The sequence below is a fragment of the Chamaea fasciata genome, unplaced genomic scaffold, assembly GCF_029207755.1.
Source record: "Chamaea fasciata isolate MVZ Bird 193981 ecotype frontalis unplaced genomic scaffold, bChaFas1.0.hap1 SCAF_30, whole genome shotgun sequence".
In the NCBI taxonomy this organism is placed as follows: Eukaryota; Metazoa; Chordata; class Aves; order Passeriformes; family Sylviidae; genus Chamaea; species Chamaea fasciata.
The window spans coordinates 887,085-910,580 of record NW_027094115.1 but is presented as its reverse complement, the minus strand read 5'-3'; the positions used below and the strand labels follow the sequence as shown (position 1 = coordinate 910,580).

Here is a 23,496-nt window from a genome sequence, read left to right as displayed (position 1 = left end):
CAGAAAATATTTCCTCCTGCTGGGGAAGGTTTTGCTTGGTACCTCTAAAGGCTCCTCTGAATCTTCTCTTCTCCAGCCTGAACAACTTCAGCTTCATACAAGCTCATCCTTGAGACACAAATGTTTCTCAAAGCAGCCTTTGGTGGCCTTATCATCACAGAAACTCCCCATTTATCCTGGTCCAGATCCTTGGAGGTCCTGCCGGAGGTGAAGCCCTCCAAGAGCAAAGCACCATATGTGCACAGGTAAGAGCAAGCCCTGGTTCTGGTCAAAGGAGGATTTGAGCTGTTCCCACTCCAGAGCTCAGACACCAAGCTGCAGGAAGGTGAAGTTCCTATAAGGTCATGGGAATCAACACCAGGATGGGATTAAACCCAACTCCCACTGCCTCTGCACTGGGCTTGCCTGGATATTTCACATTAAATTGGCTATGAAACTCCACACCTCCATGGTGTACTACCTGCACCTCATCTATGGCCAATAACAGCCCCACCTTTTCTCTTTTAAATGTCTGTCTCTTTAAAGGTACTTTTTCTCCTCCTCCCATATTTCCACAACTCACTGTAAAAAGGGAGTACAGGAAAGGAGAAGCACTGGCACACTGCTGGGACCTGGCTTCATTTCAGGAATAAATTTCCTGCCTTGGTGTCTACAAAAATTCCTATCAGATCCTTTCTCTGGAGCTTATTTTGCTATCTCCCCAGCATGGCTTTCCAAAAGGAGCAAGGGAAACAATTTGGAAAAGAATAATGAACAGCAATAATTGGACAACTTGGTCTAGTGGTAGATGTCCCTGCCCATAGCAAAGGGTGGAACAGAAGGACCCTCACAACCCAAACCATTCCATGATAATAAGTGAGAGTTCAAGCAGCACTCCAAGCAGCTGGATGTCCTTTGGTCATTCTCTGTCCTCATGGATGTGGAAGAGATCAGATCTCAGCAATCAGTGTGGATTCAGCTGAACAGGGCGTTCATTCCTTGTCTCCACAGCAGCTGCCCTGCAGGGAGTGAAGTCCCTCCTGTCCCTGCTGCCTCCCAGAACAGTGCAAAACCCCCTTAGGGTCTGTGCCAGTGCTGCTGAATGGCCCTTTCTCCCCAGCACCTCGCTGGGAGTGTTTGCTGTGCTGTTTGTGGGTAAGAGGACAACAGACATAAGAATTATCCCATTACAGGCTGGTTGGTGGCTTGGCTCTGGTACCACATCAGGGATGTCCGTGGATGTTGGGTGACAGAGCAGCAGGGAAAAAAAGGGACTGAGTGATGAGGAAAGGGCAAGCTGTGGGCATCTGGATGATCTCCTGCCTGGCTTCGTCAGATTCCAGGGAGCTTTGTGTCCCTTGATTGCCGCTGTGGGAACAAGTGGTGCCTGGACAGATCCAGCTGGGAGTTCATCTGACTGCAGCCAGTCTATCCAGGACTGACAGCAGCAGAACTCTGGCCTGGGCCAGGGAGTGAATAGGGAATTGCTGGAAGCTGCAGAGCCCTGCAGTTGGGGTTTTTTGGTGTATTTTGAGGATGGGCTGCTAGAGCAGAACCAGCTTCAGCCTTGTGGTGAGCCTCTGCTCTGAGCTGGGCAGAGCTGTTTCCAATAAACCCAACCTAAAGGTGATGGGGCACAGGAATAAAAACAGCTGTGTCTTCCTCCAGCAGGGCTAGAAAAAGCCTTTCTATTCACTGGAGGTAGAAGAATGTGGTTTTGATCCACCTTCAGTGACTAATCACAGGCCAGAAAGGTGCTCCTGGCTCTTCCAGGCACTCACCTCTTCCGCTTGGCATTAACTCAATTCTTCCTGGCCTGAGTGAAACCATCTGTCCTTCCCTGGCCTTCACCCTCAGCATCCCAAGCTCCCCAAGCAGCACAGTGGGAGCTCACAACATTTGCAATTTCTAAATGAATTAATTGGGAGTTTCTAGCCAATAATGATTTCCTTCACCAACAGTGAAGTGTCTCCCACGTGTTTCAAAGGGCCTCTCAAACAGAGTTCAGTAAAACCTTTGGTGGGTCCGACAGCAGAGGCTGCTTCCCCCTCATTGTCGGAGTGTAATGCATTCTCCTTCCTCCTGTGGGCTTCAGCTCCCAAACCTGCTGATGCAAGAATTCCTTGTCTTTTTTTTTTTTTTTTTTATGGCCAAGAATTTCGTGAGAAGAAAAAAATCCAACGGTAACCCAGGGACCGGCAATCCCTCCTGCTGGAGAGCGGCAGCTGCTGCATACCTGCAGGGGGGAGGGATATCTGCAAAACCTAAAAAACTGGATTGTAGAAAATCAACTCCATCTTCTTTTACTTTAGAGCGAAGTAGAAAATCCTGAGGCTTTGGTCTTCTGAGAATGCATCGCACCTCTGTCAGTCCCACTCTGTGGACCAGCCTCTCCGGCAGTAAATGCACCAACAAAATGCATCTTTTCAGAGCTCCTGCTAGTTTGTCACTAGTGGGAAACTTTTCTATCTGGGTAAAAACAGTGCAAGTCACAGCATCAAGCCTTGCTGATTTCCGAGCACTGCCCTGATGCTGTGCAGCTTCTAAAATAGTATAAACTACATGTTCCTTTCTTAAAAAAAAACTCTGGCTGCTAAATGTGCGAGTTGGCTCTGGGATAACTAAGCTTAGGGGAGGTGCTCTGGTGGGAAGCACAGGTGAAATTGTACCATTAGAGCAGCTGGCATATTTTACAGATGGATGTCCCATCCCTGGAAGTGTCCCAGGCCAAGTTGCATGGGGTTTGGAGCAACCTGGGTTAGTGGAAGGTGTCCCTGGTCATGGCAGGGGATGGAATGGGGTGGTCTGTGAGGCTCCTTCCAACCCAAACCAATCCATGACTGTTGTAACCAAACCCTGCCATCCCAAGGTCCCCAAAGAGGAGAATAACAGCCAAAAGAATGTCCAGATCCCCTCTTGGACTGATGAGGCAGCAGGTAAAGCACAGGTCCTACTGAATGCTAATTTCCAATCACTGTGCGGGGCCCTCTCAGGGTACAACCAAAGCCTGGACAAGTTGAATTTCAAGCTGCAGCTGTGATTTTGCAGTGACTGCTCTGCTTTTGCAGCACTTACTGGGTTGACAGAATACTTCCTTATAGGTGACGCACATCTTCCCTCTCAGGGGATGTAATTTCCCCCCCCCAGTCCTTGGCCACGGAGCTAGCATTCCAGAATGATGTATTTTAATTAATTTCAGCAATTGAATCCCTTGGTGTGGGGGCATGTGTGATGCAGAACAAAGCACGTGCAATTTGAGGTTAGTGTTTTCCTTTTCATTCAGAGGACAGAAGCTGACAAGCCGGTGGATTTTCACACAGCCCAAACAAATGCCTGCTCAGGGAAATGAGCCAGGTGCCTGAAGAGAGAGGCATAGGGGCCACTGGGTCCAAATGTAAACCCCCCTTGGATCTGGGGATGATTTGATTGGGAGCTTGCTTCAGGCCTGTTTTGAAGTGCCCCAAGGTGAAGGTTCCAGGGCTGGCCTTGGGTCCCACTGCCCCGGACAGCACAGGGAGAACCAAGGCTGGATCCCTGCTCCTTGCAGAGGTCTCAGCTTTCCTGAACCTTGGCTCAGCCCACACTCCCTGGGCCAGCCTTCATGGAGAGTGGAGAGCACCATTTCACAAGCTTTTCCACTTGCAAGCTGAAGCAGGCAATGAATTGTCTCCAGAAGCAGAAAGCAAGGCAAACTACCCAACCAAATCACTGTGAGCACAGACCTAAGGCTAATTTTACTTGCATATTTAAGAGGAACTGATCCAAACCCTAGTGAAGTCAATGGAAAAACTCCCATTGCCATCAGAGTGCCCTGCATAGAGCCCGGGGATGCAGTGAAAATCCCACGTGGAAAACACTGGGAGCAGGGCAGAGACTCATTGCGTGCTGAAAGCAAGAGTACAGAGAAAGAGGCAGATGGAAAACTGGGCCCATTTCTGGGCACAGTCTGCTCAGGAATGGTGGCAGAGCTTTAACCATTTGTGGCAAGACTCATTTAAAACATGTAAGCAGAGTTAAGATGGAAGCTTTAATGTTGATTTAGCGTTTGTTGGTTACTCTCCATTAAAACTTCCCTGGCTTGTGTAGCTCCACTGATGTTGAGAGGATTTTGCTGGGGTTTTACATCTGCTCTGGATGTGCCTCAGACAGTGCAAGAACTAGGAGCTTCCTTTTCTCACAGCAACTGTGCTCCCAGGGCTCAGCACTGAGAGCTCCTGCCAGGAGTGGTTATATATCCCAAACCACCAAAATCATTACCGTGCCATTCCAGGAAGGCAGTTAAGCACATGTTTAGGTTCCACCAACTTCAGAGTTAAACACAGGCTTAAGGGCTGTCCCTTGTGTGAATCACAGCCTGACTCTGTTCTGACCAAGTGAGGTATTGTCTGAGTTGTCTTTTCCTACCTACTCAGTGGAAGCACTGAACTTAGAGATTTAATCACCTTTTGTGAGAAGACTGAACAAAACATTTGTCCTAAACATCAAGGAGACCTGGGGTTGGTGTCACTCACCTCGCTGTCTTCTGCAGGAGGTGGGGGAGGCTCCTTGATGATCTAGAAGGATTAAAAAGAAAGAAAATCATAAATTCATGCTTTGTTCTTCAGCACAACTCAAATGTTACCAAAAAAAAAAAAAAATCCAGAGGGAGAAAACAACAGGATGTGCTGCTGGAACACCTCTGTTACACCTCAGTGTAATCACGGCGTGTCTCTTGGTGCCACTGTCACTGAGGGGGAGCAGGAGCTGTCCCAAAGCCCTGCCACGGACACATTCCTAATGACAGCTCCACTTCATTGTTCATTAGGTGACTTCTGCTCTGTGTGAGGCAACAGAAAATTCGAAGTCTGATATCCCTGATTCTCCTAATCCCAGTAGTTGCCACAGTCAGTGCTGGCTCCAAGCATCAATGCTTCACATGAACAACCACAGTAAATCAGCATCTTTTCTCCTGCCCTCTGCACACGTGTACAAATCCTGCCTCAAATAACTTACAGTCTGAACAAAGTCTGGAAAGCAAAACCAACATGAAGGAAAATGCCCTGGGGACATTGCAACGCAGTGAGAACCCCCAGCCTGTCTCCCAGATCATTCTTCCTTTTTCATTCCAGAAGGCTCTGCCACCTCATGCTCTTCACATTCACGCTTTTCACATTATCAGGTTAATACAGTTCAATGTCATAAACTTTAGAAAAAAAAAAAAATATATATATATATATATATATATATATGCATATATGGCTCACTGAGGTTTCTAATAAAGCAAGCAGGGTGAGGTTGCAGCCTGGTCCAGGATATTCTCCATAGAAACCATTTCAGTTTACGTGGGTGTGAGGCCATTATTTCATGCAGAAAGTTTGCATCCAGGGCTTGGCAGGCAGTTGGCTGCTCCCAGAGCCCTGCATCCAAGAGCAACAGGGAGGTTTCCAAGGGGAGGGCAGTGACACCAGGCACGTCAAACCCTGTCCTCACCCCTGGTACAGCTCACCCTGCACAGCCCCTGGCCCTGGCATAGCCCCAGAAGGGGTTTGCTCTGGGGGGTTGAGTCCATGTGGACCAGGCAGCTCTTTCTGTAGACACCAGGCCATAAGGCATGGGCTGTCTGAGCACCAGTGGAGGTGATACCGAGTGTCCTGAGCTCTGCTCAGAGCTGGGTGTCAGGGCAGAGGCTGCCCTGGCAATGGGGTACACGCATGTCAGCTTCAAAAACACCCTGAAGAAAACCCCCAAAATACAGTTCCAAACAGCAACAGCTTGGCCGTTTAAATGCAGAAAGGGAAAATTGCAATCACATTAAAGGCCCTGAAGATATAAATATTTACAGCAATTCCTCTCATTCGTGTTTTTCCTCCTGTGATGAGCTCACTGTTTTTATTTTCCTCTGCAAAGCCCGAGTCATGCAGTGTGGCCATTAATGAGGAGCATGTGCCTCTGGCTGGGAGGGAAACAGGGCTGGAGCAGTTGTGTCCCAGCCCAGGGCAGTGATGAGTGCTGGGCTCTGCAATTACCTGCTCAAGGCAGCAGGGCTTCTGTTTTGGTGGCATCCAGGACCTCAGGGAGCCCCTGTAAAGAGACTTTGTGCCTTAGGAACCAGCACTGAACGTGGGCATGCACAGGAACCCAGAGCACACAGGGAAACACAAAATGACTAATGAAGAGGAGTGTGGTGGAGCCTTGCTCATCCCCCATCCTGGCACAGCAGAACCGTGGGTCAGGTGTGGCTTATGGACCCTGTTAGGGAGGAAGGAGGGGGCATGGCCCTGAGGAGCCTGAGCTGACCAGCAGAGCTAGGGAATGAATGGCACAGTCTCCATCTCCCTGCCCATCCTGGGATTCCCAGCTTGGGTGGGATACAAACGATGAAAACTAGGAAAATGACAGAAAATTTTCATATGATGAAAAGTAGATGAAAAGTGGATGATTTGTGCCCAGGGGCTGCCCAGGGTGGTTTGGAGTCCCCATCCCTGGAGGTGTCCAAGGAAGGCCTGGAGATGGCACTCAGTGCTCTGCGCTGGGTGACAAGGTGGGGATCGGCCACAGGCTGAACTTGGTGATGTCAGAGGTCTTTTACAACCTAAATAATTCTGGGATTCTGCGAAAAGTGGAGGAAAAGTTGTCTGCATGCTGGTACTACTCTGTGGAAAGGAAATCCTGGATATCAGCATCATCAGAGGTGTAAGATGGAGACAGCACCATCCCTTCTGCATGCCTTGACACAATAAATACTGACAGAGTGTGCAACACACCAAAAGACACAGGAGACCTTTTCAGATTAATTTTCGTCAGACTGATGGGTGGCATTTGTCAACAGACCTCCTTTTGAAACAAATCCCTGAATACAAACCCATCAGACACTGAGAAACTTCAGATATCTGACCCAAAATGTATCTGCTGGAAGCAGCCTGGTTCCCTCCTGGAGCATCCCCTGCTCTAGTGGAAGGAACATAATGGGTTCCAGTGGAGTTTGTCTCATTTACATTGGAATGAAACATAAGAATAAGCCATCCAAATTTGGTCCAGCTAAGCATCCAAACACAACTTCTCAGCCAGTATCACTGGAGATGATACACTTGGAAGTGAGGAGATGGCTGTTTTCCATACATTTGCCTTCCTTCCCATATGCACGCACGTACACACAAACTGACTGACTTCTGTAAACAGATCAAGTGTTTTCTATCACAGGCCAAGAGGGGAAGAAAAAAAAAAAAAGACATTCCTTCCATTTTTGAGTGCTTTGCACTTCTAAGAGCAACTGCACTCCCCGTAAATTGGCAGCATGGATTGGTTAATTTGGACGAGTCTAGAGATGGGGAAGTTCAGTCTCCTGTGCCTTTGAGCCTGTATGACCTTTCAAAGTTCAAGTCTTACAAAAAAATCTCATTTCTGACTCGCTGCCCGGGCCTTCAAACAACACGAATCTTTTCCTTCTCCCTTTGGGATTCTTACAGTTATAACTCTACGTGCATGAAATCCTTCCTCTGGGACACGGAAGGCAGGGAAGCCAATGGCACCTTGGTGCCATCCCACCGCAGTGGGCACAGCAGGAGCCCAGGGCCGGCAGTGCCAAGGGGCCAGGCCCACAGGCCCCACGCCAGCTCACTTGGCACGACCAGAAACGAAAGAGTGAAAATGCCATCACAGGGACCCTGTGAGGACACAGCCCACATGGCCACCTTGTTCCGGCCTGGCCAGATGGCCAGCAGGACTTGCTGAAGAATCAGCTGGGAGCAGGCCAGGCCCAGCACAGCGCTCTGGTGAGTTTGGCTTGGCAAGGCCGCAGTGTTTGTCCATGTGTGCTACGACACATGTTTTGATGTGCTTTGATGACCCCAAGCCATTCCTGGGAGGGCTGGGTCTTCTCTCCCTGTGTTTGGGAGAAGAAGAACATGATGGTTCAGCCCCGGGTTTGCTCTCTAGGTGAGGAACACCTGAGGGGTTCTACACCATCACTGTGCTACAAAAACCTGGTAAGGCTCTTTTGTTTCCAAGGGTGAAGGCCCCTGGGGTGGAGAGGTGGCCCCTGGCTTTCCATGGCACGGGAAGGAACTTTGAGAGCAGTTGTCAGCACTTCCACACACTCAGCTGTGAAAATTCAGGACAGTGAAGTAATTCTTTGCCTTTCACCACAGATCCCGACAAGCACGTGAAGGCCAGGTCTCTGTTAGCTGAGCCGCTCCATGTCTCAGATCTGTGGAGAAGCAGCTGTTTCTGATGGATAACCCAGTGGCAAAGCAGAGGAGTGCTATTAGCCACCTCCTGGAAGGTTAAAAACATTGGGAAGGATGAATTTTCTGTTGCCCTGAAATTTCTGTAGCCATTCAGGCATAAGAAAGCACATGCTGAATCCAAATTTTGCATGTTCCAGGAATGTGTCTAGGATGTTTTCTGTCTTGGGAACTCATAAATCTCCACCAGCTCTCAGTTTCCAGCAATCACACAGTAACTATCCCTGGAGTTTTAGATGATAAATAGGGGCAGTGTTTCTTGTCAGAGGAGCATATCTGCTTTAGGATGGGACAGATCATAATTTAAAACAAAGCAAACTGTACAAAATAAGAAATAAAGCACTTTGCATCTAATTAGGAGTACAATTTGGAAGCTTGCTGTTAACAGAGCTGATTATTTTTGTCCTTAATTACCTTCACTCTTCTGGAAAACACTGAATACATTTTCTTGCTATCTTAATAAACAAGAATTTTTAATAGTAATAACCATCTGACTAATTTCCTATTTTTTCTCCTTACATATTTATAGTTTTGACCTCTCAGTCCTGTGACTGTTTCATATTTGTAGTATGACTTGGGTAAAGGAACATTTCCTTTTTATTTCTGTCATATCTTCTGTGTCTTCTCAGTATCCATTAAATCCTTGGAGATCTGCTCTACACTTCAAAGCTAACACAAGCAGGGCCCTGTCCCAATTTCTTCACCTGCAAGAAAATACAATCTTCTTTTTAGAGATGCTAGTAAAAGGTAAATGAAGTCCAATGGAAAGCTAACTCATCCTTTTAAGTTCACCTCTCTTGTCAGCCTGGGAGCAGATTCAGGATGCTCAATTTTAACTGATTAAAACTACAAGAAAAGACTGCTTCAACCCCTAAGATTAGGAAATGAACTGCAGAAACGAAAGTCAATACAGGATCATAGCACATGTCAAAATCATCCACTTCTGAAAGACAGGACATCATGGAGAGAAAAAGACTCCATTTTAATTAACCCTGGTACAGTTTGGAGCCGAATGGGGCTGGCCTGCAGCTCTGCAGGGAATGCAGGCAAAAATGCAGCGTCTGCACAGGTCGTTCCCTTTCCTGGGCTGTTCCACTCACACAGATAAACCAGGCCAGAGCCACTGGGGTGTGCTCCAAGTGTCTGACCCACTTTCTTTGGAAGACTATAGAAATGAAATCCCTCTTCTGGGCAAAGAAAAACCATGGTGGCCACTTTGAGCTGTGAACAGGAGCCCTCACTCCTGGTTTTCTGAATTTTCTGGTTACGTGATCCTGTGCTTCCTTCTCCCCAGATCAGCACAACTGCAGAGAAGCTGTGCCTTGTGTGCTCATGGGAGCGGGTGGGAACCAGAATCCACGGATCTTTGTAAGGAATCTCCATCCAGCCAACGGGGACCCTGCCATTTTATAGCTCTTCAGGGTTGCTGCAAAGGCTGTGCATTTCCTCCCCTTCTCTTCCACCAGTTTAGCCATGTGGTTTTAATCTATATTTTCTGTATTTTCTCCATCCAGTTTTTTGTTTCCAAAACTTCTGGTCAGCTGCAGCACGGACTGAGAGCCAAACAGATTGCTGGGTTCTTCCATGCTTACTTCCAGAAAACAGCTTTTAAGTTAAAAACTGGTGTTTAAATACCAACACCTCATTTATTTGCCAGCCACACCCCTGCATTGAAAATCACTGTAGTATGAAAATGAGTGAGGTGGGGCAGATTTTCTGTATGGGCAAATAACCCAACCCAGCCCCTCAGGCCACCCCGGATGGCTGCAGAAGGGAGGCAAAGACTCAAACCTGGGAGGAAGTGTGATGGATGAGCACCATCCCAGCAAGGGAGACCATCCCAGCACAGCCAAGCCTTCCAGCTATTACATTAATTCTGCCTTCGCTGTACCTCCAAACACTTTAAGCAGCTCCATTCCCAAGCCAATCTAACAATGTGCCTGCAGACTCCTCCTTAAGACAGCTTTGAAGGTTTATTATCTCTGTGGCTTGCCTCTAAATTAAAACCTATTTGATTTATACCAACATTAAACCTGAGGCTCATGTTGGCCTCCTACCCAGGACAATTTCACCCTTGGGCAGCTGAACAGCCTCTTGCACACACAGTGCCTGCTGTGGATGTCTGGACTGCTCCAGGTTGTGCTGTGCTCAGGGAGAGGATGAATGGGAAGACAAGCAGTGACTGAGGGGAGCCAGGAGCTGGGATCTGCTGCTGGGCAGATCTGCTCAGCTCAGGAAAGGTGGGGTGACCCCATTAGAGGTGTCTGTGTACTTGTTTCCTTCTTGCTATCATTCTTGTTATGAATGCAGTGTTGGGGAGTTCAGCACAGCAGAATTGTTTCTTTGTTTTCTGTCATCCAATAAACCTCCTACAACTTTTGGAGACGTTAGTGCCTGCTTCCCATGCTTTTGTAATATCCTCCACAGGTATCCAGGGAAATTCTTCCTGTGCTGGTACATCAGGCACAGCAAAGAGTTATTATTGTTCTGATCTACTAAGCAACAATTGCCTCTACTGTAAACCGAGTGGTAAATTCCAGACTTCATCCCAGAATACTTCTGAGACCAATAAACTTGGATACATTTGGAAACAGCATTCCTTTATGGGAATGTGCCAAGGAGATACTGGGTTCCAGATAAACCCCCAGAGTGAGTCTACTGACTCCAGTCCATTTACTCCAGGGATGAAGCTGGCTCAGTGTCTTTCCTGAAGAACTGCTGGATAGTAATGACTCCTATTTAATTAAAAAGCATGCCAAGAGGAATTTCAGGGTTTAGAAATGTGCTTGTCACTCAGAAACAAATTTATACTTGGTAAGAGAAGAGTTTGTTGTGTTGTTTTGGTTTTTTTTTTCCTTTTTCCCCTGGACACATGCACAATTATCTCTGAGACATCCCTGGGCTGGAATCCACGGCGATGTCTCCGGGTCTGCGGTTTGGTTATTCGAGGCTGGAGCTCTGGTCTGTTGTGCAAGGCAGTTCCTCTGCCCTTAATTCACTTGTGACAGCACTGCATTCCTCCCTGTGCCACTTCCAGACCAGACACAAAGCTCTGCTGGGCTCCCTTTCCCCACCCCCAAGCCTGGCAGACTGGGCACTCCTCCACAAGTTTATCTTTAATTTCACAGAATTTTTGGGTGAGCAGTGCACCGTGAGGCATCCTGGCTGCTGATCCTCTGCCAAACACACCCGAGGCCCTCCTGGAGAGGTGGAAGAGATTTCATACAGGCTCTTGGAATAAAATCTTTCCAACAGCTCCAGGGAAGTGTTTGACTACATCGGAAAAATATCAGTGAGATAGTCCCCACTTGCAGACCTTGCTAGGAAGGAACATGGGAGGTAAAGGAAGAGAGTGAGGAAAAGCTTTTATCTACAACAAATGTTTTAAGTGGAGAATTTAAATCTGGAAAATATTAAGCTTATGAAGTTTCATGTGGACCAGAGACTCCCTCTCTCTGCTGCACCCACCTTGCTTGTCTGGACTCTTTTTCACACATGTTACCTGACCACTGTCCTCACATGATTCCACTGCAGAACCACAGTGCCCTCACAATGACAGCTCCACCTGCCCTCTGTACCCTGCTGCTTTTATTTATGCCTTTTTCTCATCAGCTTCATCTTTGTGCTCTGACAGAACCTTTAACCAGCATCACTGACAGTATTTTCCCTCTATCCCCTCAATTCTCCTCCAGATCCCAGTGCAAATGTCTGCACAGGGCACATCTCCACTGACTTTCATGCAGATGAGCCAACAAAAAGTTGGCCCAGGTCCCCTGGGAATGTGCCATCTAGTTTAGACAAATAACTTTGAGCAACCTACCACACTGCTAATCCTTTGGCCAATTTTAGAACCATTTTTTTTTTGTTCTGAAAGTCCAAATAAATATTTTTTCCATTCTGGTTTTCATCTTGGGACAGAGATGCCAAACTACTATGAGGAGAAGCGTTTTATCCCCATTTTCAGCCAGGAACAGAAATAGACAACTAAGATTTTTCCTGCAAGATTTCCATCCTTGTTCTGGATAACACATCTCAGCACAGAGACTCATCCTCCAGCGAGTGGCTCCTGCAGTGTGTGGCTCTAAAGCTCTCTGCTCTGCACTGTAGGTTTGGTACAACATGGTGCAAATTTACAACACTGGGTCTGTGATTTAAAATTAGTAATAAGGATGGTGACCCAGAAACTGGAGCCAGTTTGGGTAGCCTGAAAAGCAGCTTCTGAAACGTTACAAGCAGCCAGTCACAAACTCAGGCTCCAATTCTGCTGACATTTGTGTGTCCCCAATTCTTGTTCTATATTTGCAGCATGAACAAGACCCAAACCAAGGGCACAGCTTCCCTGCATTGTGAGTTCCACAGTAATGATCCCTTGCCCTGATCTTCACTGGGAAAGGCAGTGCCAAGGCTCAGCAGGGATGCTCAGGGTGTGACAGGTCTGTGCAGACAGACAGCAGAGTCACCAGGGATGAGAGCTCATCTTGAGTCCTGTGATTTCCTTCTTGCCTCCCTTGACCTCCTCCTTCTCTCCTGTTTTCTCCTGATTTCTCTCTGCCCTTTTAAAGCATTAACTCTGTGACTGTGCTCTTGAACTTCTGTGAAAGGGCCTAGAGGAAAGACAATGTTCAGTGACGCACAGTCAGACTTCCACTGTCACTGGCATATTCAAAGTGCTTTTCACACATGGTGAACCAGGAAACACAGTTCATCTTGCAAAAATTTGGACACCTAGAAATGTCTCTTGCTTGCACCTGAGGCAGAACCAGGACTGCAGTGTGGGTTGATCAGTCCTGCCCTTCTACAGGAACTCTCCAGCATGGGTATGCTGGCACCACGTTTAGAAAATCCAGAACAGGCATGGCAAAGAATACATTTCTGCAAACTATTTCCATTTTGTGACCAAAACACAAGACTAAAAGGACAACAAGGTTTGAGTGCTGGCAACTTTGCTGTTCCATGGGTCTAATCCATGGCTGGGCAGATGAAATAGAAGCCCAAAGCAGAGCCAGCAGTGGCAGAAATGCTGCCCCATTCTGGGATCTGTCCTGTGGAAAACTCTGCCTCCCTCCCCCTCATTTCCAGCTGTTGGGCAGCACTGAAATGCTGCTTTGTGCTGATGGTTTCACTTACCACGGTGCAGCAGAGGGGCCAGAACCACCAGAGCAGAGCCAAGGCCAGCAGGAGGAAGAGGATCAGCAAGGCGATGGCCAGGATGGTCCCATCGGACTGAAGGAGAACACAGAGAGCATGTGATACCTGTGACACACAGCTCTCCTCACAGAGATCCCCCTGTGCACCCTGCTCCCAGCTGTGTCCCAAAGGCCCTTAAAGGTGGTTATTAATGTCACGCTCCGTTTAATTTTCAGACAAGGTGCAGCTTTCCTCTCTCCTCACACATCCATTGTAGCACCTGCCCTCCCCAACAGCTCACTGCAGGGAGGCTGAGACCTCTTGTTCACAGGTTTTGCATCAATTTTCTGACCCTCGCAGTTACATGAAACAATTAATTCAGATTAAAATTAGTGTAACATTCCTCAGAATGTTTAAGTGAAGGCTTAAAGGAAGATTTGAAGAAGACCTCACAACACAGTCATGAAATCATGGAGTGGTTTGGGTTGGAAGGGACCTCGAAGCCCATCCAGTCCCACCCCTGCCATGGGCAAGGACACTATCCCAGGGTGCTCCAAGCCCCGTCCAGCCTGGCCTTAAACCCTGCCAGGGATGGGGCAGCTACAATATTGGCAAGGTTTCACTGAAGTTTAAGCAACTTCTTTGCAGCTCTTCCCTCCTGCAGTACAAACGTGACAGCAACGTTGGTGCTACAGCTGGCTCCAAACAGAAAACTTGCAGTGATCTCCAGGGGCCCATGACCCAGGTCCTCCTGCTCCTCTCAGCTGTGCTGACTCAGAGCAGTTCTGCCAGGAGCTTTCCAAGAGATCTGAACGTCCAGCACAAGGACGCACAGGGAGTTTCCCCATCATTAACTCCACAAGATCCCCTCCTCTCCAGCTGGGACACTTCTCCCAGTTAAAACACATTTGCTATTCTCCGGTATTGATCAGCACTGCAAACTGCTGCACAGGCCAGCTCAGTTCAGCTGTCAAGCCTCAAAGGTGCATCACTTCTCGCTACTCAGATTTAACCCAAACCAGACGTCCTGGTGTCCCTGAGCTGTGCCAGCCTCCCTGTCCCACTCCTCCCCAGGATCCTGCTATTCCCAGAAGCAGCAAGGCCTGACCTAAACCCCTCTGAGATGTTCTTTCTGCAAGAGCCAGATATTTAAAGCCCCCTGTAGTAATGCAATCCCTACACCTTTAGCAGGTGCTTCCAAATAGGGAGAGTTTCATTTTACCTTTTGACTCGTTAAGAAGTTAGCTGGAAAGTTCTGTGGATTTCTCTTTGCAATTGGCTCGGAGTCAGCCCAGAAGTGTAGACTGGGCCCTAAAAATGTTACCCAAAGACTGTTGTTTTTCTCCTTGGGCCAAGGGCCAAAAGCCCTCCTAAGCAATTAGGTACAAAAGAGAGAAAAGAAAGGACCTCCACCCTTAAGGCTTTTCGAGATGCGGTAGCAAGGTGTCTGAGGTTTTCTCAGGCGCCTGTGCTCGGTTTATTATTTGTTTTCTGCAATGTTTTGTTACTTGGTTATTTTTGCATTATTAAACCTTTTGATTTACAAATCATCCTGGAGAAGCAGTCTCATGTGTTATTATAGCCACTTTTCTGCAAGGCTGGACCCTCAGGACTCTCAGAGTGTGGGGCACACCCACAGTCCCCCCCACTGCAATGTCAAGGCCATGGTGCCAGACTGAGGACACGTCCAGGGACAGACTGACCTGGTGGGTGTGAGAAATGGGTGCCTGCTTGAATCCCTGCAACTCAAGGGCCAGATGACCTCCCATCATTCCAGAACGCAGAGTAATGGAAGAACAATCAGGTTGAGAGCATTTTCCAAACTGTCTGCTGGTGCAGAAAGAATTTCTGGAGAACTTGGATCAAGACAACCTGATCTTTGACACTTGGAAGCAAGAGAAGGTAATCCGCACAGGAGAAGAATTCGACCAAGGCATGTCTGGAAACGGAACTTGAACCCCAACACACACACACAAAAAAGCTCATTTGAGAAGACAAGAGTTGTGTATTTGGGGCTATTCCTCCAAACAGCATAAAGGCACATCCATCATCTGCAAAATGCAACCTGCTGGTATTCAATGCTTTAGAAAATATGATGCCAATGCTTTACTGCCTTAAAATTGTAGAAGAAATCAGGCTTTTTATGTCTAATCATTATCTGCCCCCTTAGCCCCATATTAAAACAATTATTTGGTCATCAGGAATATTCTGAAAACAATTTTCAAAAACACAAAACAAAGTGGCTTCTTAACTGTTTTCTAGGGACTTTTTGTTTATTTTTAAAAATAGAATTTAGTTTTTCTTTCCTTCTCCCCAGGAACAACCTGTAAAGGCCAATTTTTGATATCCCAGTACATCCGTTCCTCTCCAGTGCAGATGGTCTGGCCTGCTGGGGTTTTGTGTATCACAGCAGCAAACCAGTCCAGAGGACTGGGCAGGGTGGGAGCTGCCAGATCTCTCCAGTCTCACTCAGAATTTAGCTGTCACTCTGTGCAGTGTCTATGGTTTTATACAGCTCGGATTGTGCTGAGAGAGAAGCTGCCACTTAGCCAAGCTGAATGATAAACAGGAACAAAAATCGGCCTGCTCAAAAAGTTTGCAAAAGTTTTACTGGCATTTTGAGATCTCCCTCCCATTCTTATATAGCTGGTGAAGAAGGGCTGAAGCACTTCAAAGGTCTGTTTTCATTCTATTTTTTAAATCAAAATTTGGAAGAACAATGCAAACGCGCATGGAAACACTGAACCGTGGAATAATGCAATAAGTGTCTAACACTTATTGAATACAGGCTGGCAATTTAGACTGGGAAAACGACTTTCATTTTAAAAAGATAATTTTTACAGTAAACCAGAAGTTTTTTTCATAAGAAAAGATCAATGGAGAAAACCCTGGCCAGCTCCTAAATACACACAGGTACCTGTGATGGGTGCTGCTATCACAGGGATTCACCTTACACAGACAAATGTGGGGCTGGTACCCACAGGGGGATCAACAACCTAAAACTCCACAACACCTGAACAGTTGACAACAGCCAGACAGCAAAGGTGCTCTCAGAGCTTATGCCAAATTACTGTAAAACTTCAGCACTTTGCTTCCCGAGAGCTGCTGGACGCCTGGACAGTGCCTGGAGTTGGTCTTTTGAAACACCTTGTTATCTTACCAAGAAACAGCAATAGAAAAATAGTGGACTCTTTGCATGGCCTCTCAAGGTGCTCCATGTGTTCAAACTCCCCCATGCAGACTCTGAAACAAATAAGCTGTGGAGAAAGAGAGGCAGCTGTGCCCTGAAGACTCCTTTGCCCTGCCAGAGTCCAGCAAGGCCAAGAAAATGCTGCAGGTATTGCTGGCAGTGGTAGTACAATGGCAAAGAACCTCTGGAAGATGTTGTACAAGAGAGATGGCAGGAAATCTAGAGCAGGACACATTAGAGGCTTTTCCTCATATATAGGAAGTGTATATATATAAATAGAGAGAGAGAGAGAGAATCTCAGAATCACAGAGTAGTTTGAGTTGGGAGGGACATTAAAGCTCATCTTCTTCTGCTCCCGTCCCATCATCAGGGACAGTTTCTGCTGTCCCAGGCTGCTCCAAACCCACCCAGCCTCCACTCAGCTGTGGAGCTGTCAGGGGCATGAGAAGCTGGGCTGGGACTGGGGAGTTCCTTGACCAGGAGACACCAGCCTGACCCACTCCTGGAATGCAGGTTCTCTTCCAGAAAGGAGGGAAGAGATGGCAAAGTCTGCTCCAGAAACTTCCCTGGGGTGTTTCCTGATGACCACTGACCTGCAAATCCTGGGATATGTCCCAGAAGGGAACAACTCCCTCGAGGCACACACATGGATCCCCGGGAAGATCCAACCCCAAAGCTTGGTATGAACAACATTCCTTTAATGCTCAGGGAGGAGGGATGGCCCCTCCAGCCATGGTGTGCCACAGAGGAAATGACTCCTCCTCAGCATTCCTTTGCTGTTCCCTGCTGAGATCGCCAAGCAGGCTCCCAAAATTCTGCCCCGGGAAGTGCGGTGCAATCACGAGGCAAGACAAAGCAGAGGCAGAATCTGTGGTACTAAGCCCCTCTTTCATCTGACACATCCTCGATGCTGCTAACGAAGAAACAAAAACATAGCCATTCATAGAAAACCAGAAATCAGTTCATTGGAATTTCCATGGAACTATGGCTTATTCCTGAGGGTCTTGCAAAAGATGCTGCTACACAGCAGACAGGCTTTTTTTTCTTGCATTTGGGTTTGTTTTTTCTAATCTTATTTTTGTTTAAGATTTTATTTCCTAGTTTCTCACTTTACTGTGCGCACAGCAACAGAAACCGAGGTCCATCATTCATCGCATACAGGATTTTTTAAAATATAATAGAAACAATGTGGCCTGATTTCTAAAAGGAAATGAAAACTAACTGCTCTGCAAGGTCAACCTCTTGTCCGTGTCTGTGTGGAGCTGCTTGATCGGGTGCCAAGCTCAGCAGGGGATGTGGGCACGAAGCACCTGCTCGAGGTCACCCAGCAAAGGTGTTCTCAGCTCCTTTCCCTCTGCTCTCTGTGCTGAGACATGAAATGCCCCTCTGGCAATGATTTGTTTCCCTCCTCTCCTTCCAGAGCCGAAAGGAGAAAAGAACTGCAAACACTTTTCCAGCATCCTGTTATTTGCTTTACAACCACCTGCAAACAGCAGTCAGCCTTCCTTCCCCACAGGCTGGACAAACCCAGAGCAAGGGACAACCTCTGTCCTGAGGAGTTCCCCCTTCAAACAAAGTAGGCAAACACCTGGTGGGAAGGAGGAGTGATCATTGCACCCTCTGTTACAAAGGAAAATCTTTGGTTGGGGAAAACAATTCCCTAACCCCTGATTGCTGTTTATCCTTATGAAACTCACTGTGTTTATCCTTCTGAAAACACTGAGCTTTTCCTCCAGCCCCTTGAGCTGAGCAGGAGAGGCTCCTCCCAGGCAGCTCCCCAGGACTCTGATGGGGTAAGAACCTGCCAGCATGACCTGGACACACACAACAACAGCTCTGGGATAAGTTTCCTTCTGAAACTCAGTTTAAATTGAAATCACATTTTCAACCGAAAAACATTTCAATAAAATAAAACATTTTGTTTCAGAGTGCTCTGTTTCAACCTCATTATTAAGTGAGGTGCACACATGTGCAGAGATCCTGGATTGCATTTCCTTCTTAACCTCAGCACTGTCACAGGAGCACAGCCACAAACTATTCTGATGTTGTCAAATTAAAGCTTTTCAAAACTTCCATCCTGTCCTGCCCTCCACTTTATTTCTCTTCTGTGACTCCCTGTTTCCCAACCAACCCAAAAGAACATGGGTTTTGCAATATGACAACCACACTTCAGGGTATTACAAATCAGCCCATGCAGCAATATCAGAGCGAAATAATCTCTGCGCGTTTAACTCTTCAGGTGACCCGTGGAGCACTGCCTGCCTATTACACTTACAGCATTTAAGAGCAATTTCTTGTGGAAGCAAACCTGAAGTGCCCTGGAGCTCCTATCGAGCAATGCCTCACATAGTAACAAACACCCAGGTCAAGGGCCCAGGAAATTCTCATTAAACGGACTCTGAAGCCTCAAAAAGCCTCTGTTGATACCCCAGGGAGTGCCTTTAGCGGCACTGATCATTGGCAGAGCCCTAATTGTGCAGCCCAGAACAAAGCCACAATTGCGAAAACCCCACTCTGAATTACATTACATTCACACTGAATTGCACTTCTTTTGAATTGAAAACAAAAGCCAACAAACCCAACCAAAACAAGCCGTCAGTGAAAGGTCATTAGTTTTTACTACCAGGCTGCAGTCCTTGCTTGATTCTCCGACTTTCTCCACATTTAAAGGTCAAATCTATGCACTGTTGATTAACACAAAGGTGCAAATTCCTTCATTCTTTCAAAGTGCCACAGGAAGAAAGTTGGGATACCCGGGTGCAGTGAGGCTGTGCCAGTCCCCACCTCCTTCTGACAGCTACAAAACCTCTCCAGGTTAAAAGACCAAAGCTTTAGCTGACTCTGATGGCTCCTACACCTTTTAGCTGGAATTGTCAGACCAGAGGGGCTGTTTCTACCCAAAATAGTGGGGCCTGTCCCCACCTGACACCTCAGCCAGCATCCCAAGCCATTTGTTGATCTGGCGACATTCCCTGCTCTCCCAGCCAAGATCTGCCCAGGAGGAGCTGGGTTATGCTGTCCCTGCAGTTTTGGGTCTGAGAGCTACCAGTGCAAGAAGTCATGAATGGTTTTTCCTCTTCTGGGAGCATTTTAGAAAATGAACAAAGACTTATTTCAATTCCCATCCTGGCTTCTCTCCGAGATACTCTTTCTGCACAGCAGAACTTGGCCCTGCCTTCCTGCCCCCGAACATGGCCTTGGCAATTCTTTCCTCTCTTGTGCATTCCCTTTCCTACATCGCTTGGTGTGCAGTGCCTGGGGACACCTGCACATTCACAACACAGTATTTAATACTTTCCTCTCTTTCGGTTCTTCAAACTCCTAATACAGCACCAGAAGAAATTCCTTTTCTAAGAGCTCCCCAGCTTCACCAGCCACCACCTGCTAATTCTTCCAGCAGGGAGTCAAAGTCCAGCTGACTTTTTCTGACTGTTCATTTCTGGTCTTTGCTTGCCAGGAAAGCAGCTATCTGCTTCAGCTATGCTCTTAATAGAATTTTTGCTTCTCTGAATTAACTCCAGGGAGTCCTTGAAAATGGACAGTTGATAGAAAATGACAGCTATTTCTTACATGGAAAATGGGATTTGTGCAGATCATTTACACATTGCATCGGAAGGGTTTGTTGGGGAGCTGCACCAGAATATAAATGGCAAAGCTTTTCAGACCGTGGAGCTGCTGGCTTTGCTCCTTCTCCCACTAAACACCCATTCCTGGGGGGCAAAGGGGGTTGGGGTTCAGGGCATTGGCCCCGAGGTGAGTGTGGCACTGCTGCCATCAGGGGAGCTTTTGGAGAGGCCATTCCAGACCTGCTCCCAAACCTGACCATTCCAGAAATACAGCACAGAGAGGAACCCAAAGCACTGAGGGCTGGCATACACGAAGGGAAGGTAATATTTGTTTTTTCCCCTGTGTGTTACCATCACTTCATTTCCCAGCTCTCACTCTCCCACCTGAGCTGCAGATGGTCCAAGAGACCCAATTCCAGGTCTGAAGTCAATTTAACAACTTGGTGCTCATTTTGTATAGAGGTATTTCCAGGACTGGAGCCCTTGTAACTTTAATTAAAGAGAGCATTGCAGTCTCAGTAAACAGTTTTATCTTTAAAAAGGATTCAAAAACATAAAACACTCCTACAAAGACAAAACGTGTGTTTGCCCAGGAGGAATGGCCTCGATTACTGAAGCCTGAGAAAGAATTTGCAAAGCAGCCACTGTATTGCTCTGCATCTAGCTTCAGATGCAGGATTTGAGTTGTGGCTGCTCAAGTGCACAGCAGATCCAGGTTCCCAGTCTGGAGGCATTGGAATAAAAGGCTGTGAAGCACAGGCATTTTCAAAAGTTTCCTTACAGATGTTGAACAACAGAAGAGAAACAGTTATTTCATCTCCTATAACCTGCAAATAATAATTCTAACCCTGGAAGAAAGCATACGAGGAAGGAATATTTTTTCTCAAAGAATTGTTTCCCAGGTCCTGCCTCATGTGAGTAAATCACAGCAAATCTCTTTGTGCTGACAACAGGCAAATACTTTTTTGCCAGTGATCAATGAACTAGAAACGAAAACTTGACTAATAAAATAAAAACTTGACTAATAAAATAAATTCCCTTCTTTTAAGGCCTAAGGAAATCTTTGTCAGTTTTGGAATATAACTTCTCGTGGAAGCTCTGAAAACCCTCTCCACACAATCTTGTCCTTGTTGAACAAGGATCAAGTTCAAGTGACACAAAAGCCTTTTCTCAGCTGGTGCCTCAGCCACAGAACCCTTCTGGTAACTGCTGTTGTGCTTGGCCTCTCCCTTGTTCTGCACGGAGACCCGGTGGCCTTGGCTGCACAGGGACAAAAGCTGGCTGGGGACACGTTTTTAAGTTTTTCTGGCATCACTGCTCTGGCTTCCCAAAAATTACTTTAAGTCAGTTCACAAGAAAATTAAAGCAGTGCCCCACCTGTGGCCTGGACAATGATAGGTCAGCCCACAGATGAATAAATCTGAATACACTGAAGCACGAATGACTGCTGGGAGTTCCAAATGAATTCCTTCACTACCCTCCCAGCACGACTCATTTCATGCCCTGTTCCCAACAGCCAGCACGCAGCAGAAGCAGCATCTTCAGCATTACTGGGAGTTCCAAATTTCATCATCCTGGTCCCAGCAGAACCCAAGTACGGCAATTCCCCACTGACAGCCCCCACAAACCACCCGCTTCAGGGGGGAGTCCGGCACATTTCTGGGCCCGTGCTGGTTTCCATGCAGACGGGTTAATCACAGCTGCTGGAATTGCTGCAGAGGGATCAGCCCAGGTAAGGAAGGCAGCAGAACTGCTCCTTGTTCCCTGGGGAGTGGCCAGGTAGGCACAGACACCTCCAGGGCACTGCCAGCCCAGCCCTGGTCCCTGTCCCACCACAGATCTGGAGCCTGAGGTGTTCACTGAAGGCTCAAGGGCTTGGCCACTTTATGGCACATAAGACATCTGAAATGTCACATTGCCACACGTTCAAACTCACTTTCAAGGGGAGAGCATATCCTTCACATCCAGCCTGGCAGCCCTGCCGCTGGTGGAACACACACCTGGTGTTAAATCCCAGCATCCCACAGAAGCATTTCAGGAATGAAAACTTACACAGTGCGTGCTGGAGATGATGACAGAGCTGGAGATGAAGCTCAGACCATCGTTCATACTGACTTGAAGAGCTGCTTCCCTGAAAAAAACCAAGAAACAAGTCAGGGAAGCTCAGGTACAGCCCTCTGATACCATGCTGTGCCGTGGGCTGCTGGTGCTCAGAAAAGCCTCTTGTACAGATAATTCCCGTTGGTTGTGCTCCAGAGCACAACTGTCACTGAACACAAGAGAATGGCAGCTTGGGATCCAAACAGAACAAGAGAACACGGGGAGGAGACCCAGACCCATCTCTCCACAGGCAGAGTGAATATTGGGGCAGGAAAAACATACATGCCGACTTCCCTCAGCACAGGGGCTGGGCACAGCAGGTAGGTGTCCTCCACCACGAAAGGCTTCTCATCTGCAAAAGAGAAATAGCAGGATTTATTGCCAAATCACCCATACAAGCCTTAAAGAGCAACATTAAATAATTGCTTTCCTTACTCTTGGTACATAAACGATATGGGGGATGAAGAGCTGCCTCACATGTTTGAGCCACAGCAGAGCTGAAGGTGTGGAGCTCTTTGGAAGGTCAGAGTACAGAATCACTCTGTGCAGGAGCCCAGGTGCAGTTGCAACAGAGATATCCAAGTTAAGAAAGTTGTATGTTATGGAAAATTTTGCATTTTAATCAGAAGCATCTGAACCTCAGTTAAACCTTCCAGCCTGAATTACACTGGTTTTAAAAGTGAGTGAGAGAAACTACCAGCAGACAATTGCCTGAGAAGCAGGAACACTGACTGATATTCCTCTTCTGCAGACTTGAGTCAGAACTTTGTACCCCCACTGGTGACCAGACAGTGGGGGATCCCTAGGATCTGCCCAGCCCATTTTCCAGCTGACTGGATGTGCTGTGGTGGCAAACTGGTCCCACAGTGCTGTTCTCACCCTGATTTATGGCAATATCATTAACTCCCATGAATTTATGACATTGCCTCAGTGCATATATGCCAAAAGAATGAAGATCAGCGTCTTGTTTTCTCCTTTGCTAACTCTGGCAGCCAAGAACAAAGGCTTCTCCCGTGCCAGCATTCACTAAAACAAAAGCTGCTTCATCTTACAAGGCCTTTTACTTAGATTAGGTTTTTGTTTCTTTCTCTCCCTTCCCACTCCCAACTCCCATCAGTCCATGCCTCTCTAGAAAGTTTATCAGCCCTGGGTGCCCCCGGGGAGCTCCTGGCTGGCCAGGCTGGCTGCAGGCACAGATCAGTTTGTTTGGAGAACGTTTGTGTTTCACCACAAAAATGAGCGACTGTTTCCCTCTGCTCTAAACAAAAGAGCATCCATTTGGTTTGCATAACTCTGGCCCATCTGACTCTTG

General features: G+C 47.3%; 1 protein-coding gene across 1 annotated transcript in view; it reads right to left on the bottom strand.

Annotated features, from left to right (window-relative positions):
• The window catches only part of ANTXR1 (ANTXR cell adhesion molecule 1), a 73,476-nt gene that overhangs the window by 20,589 nt on the left and 29,391 nt on the right, over positions 1–23,496 (bottom strand). Inside the window, 4 exon segments of the mRNA XM_066206437.1 lie at positions 4,491–4,532; positions 13,329–13,424; positions 22,137–22,215; positions 22,467–22,536. Coding sequence (XP_066062534.1) covers positions 4,491–4,532; positions 13,329–13,424; positions 22,137–22,215; positions 22,467–22,536 — 287 coding nt within the window.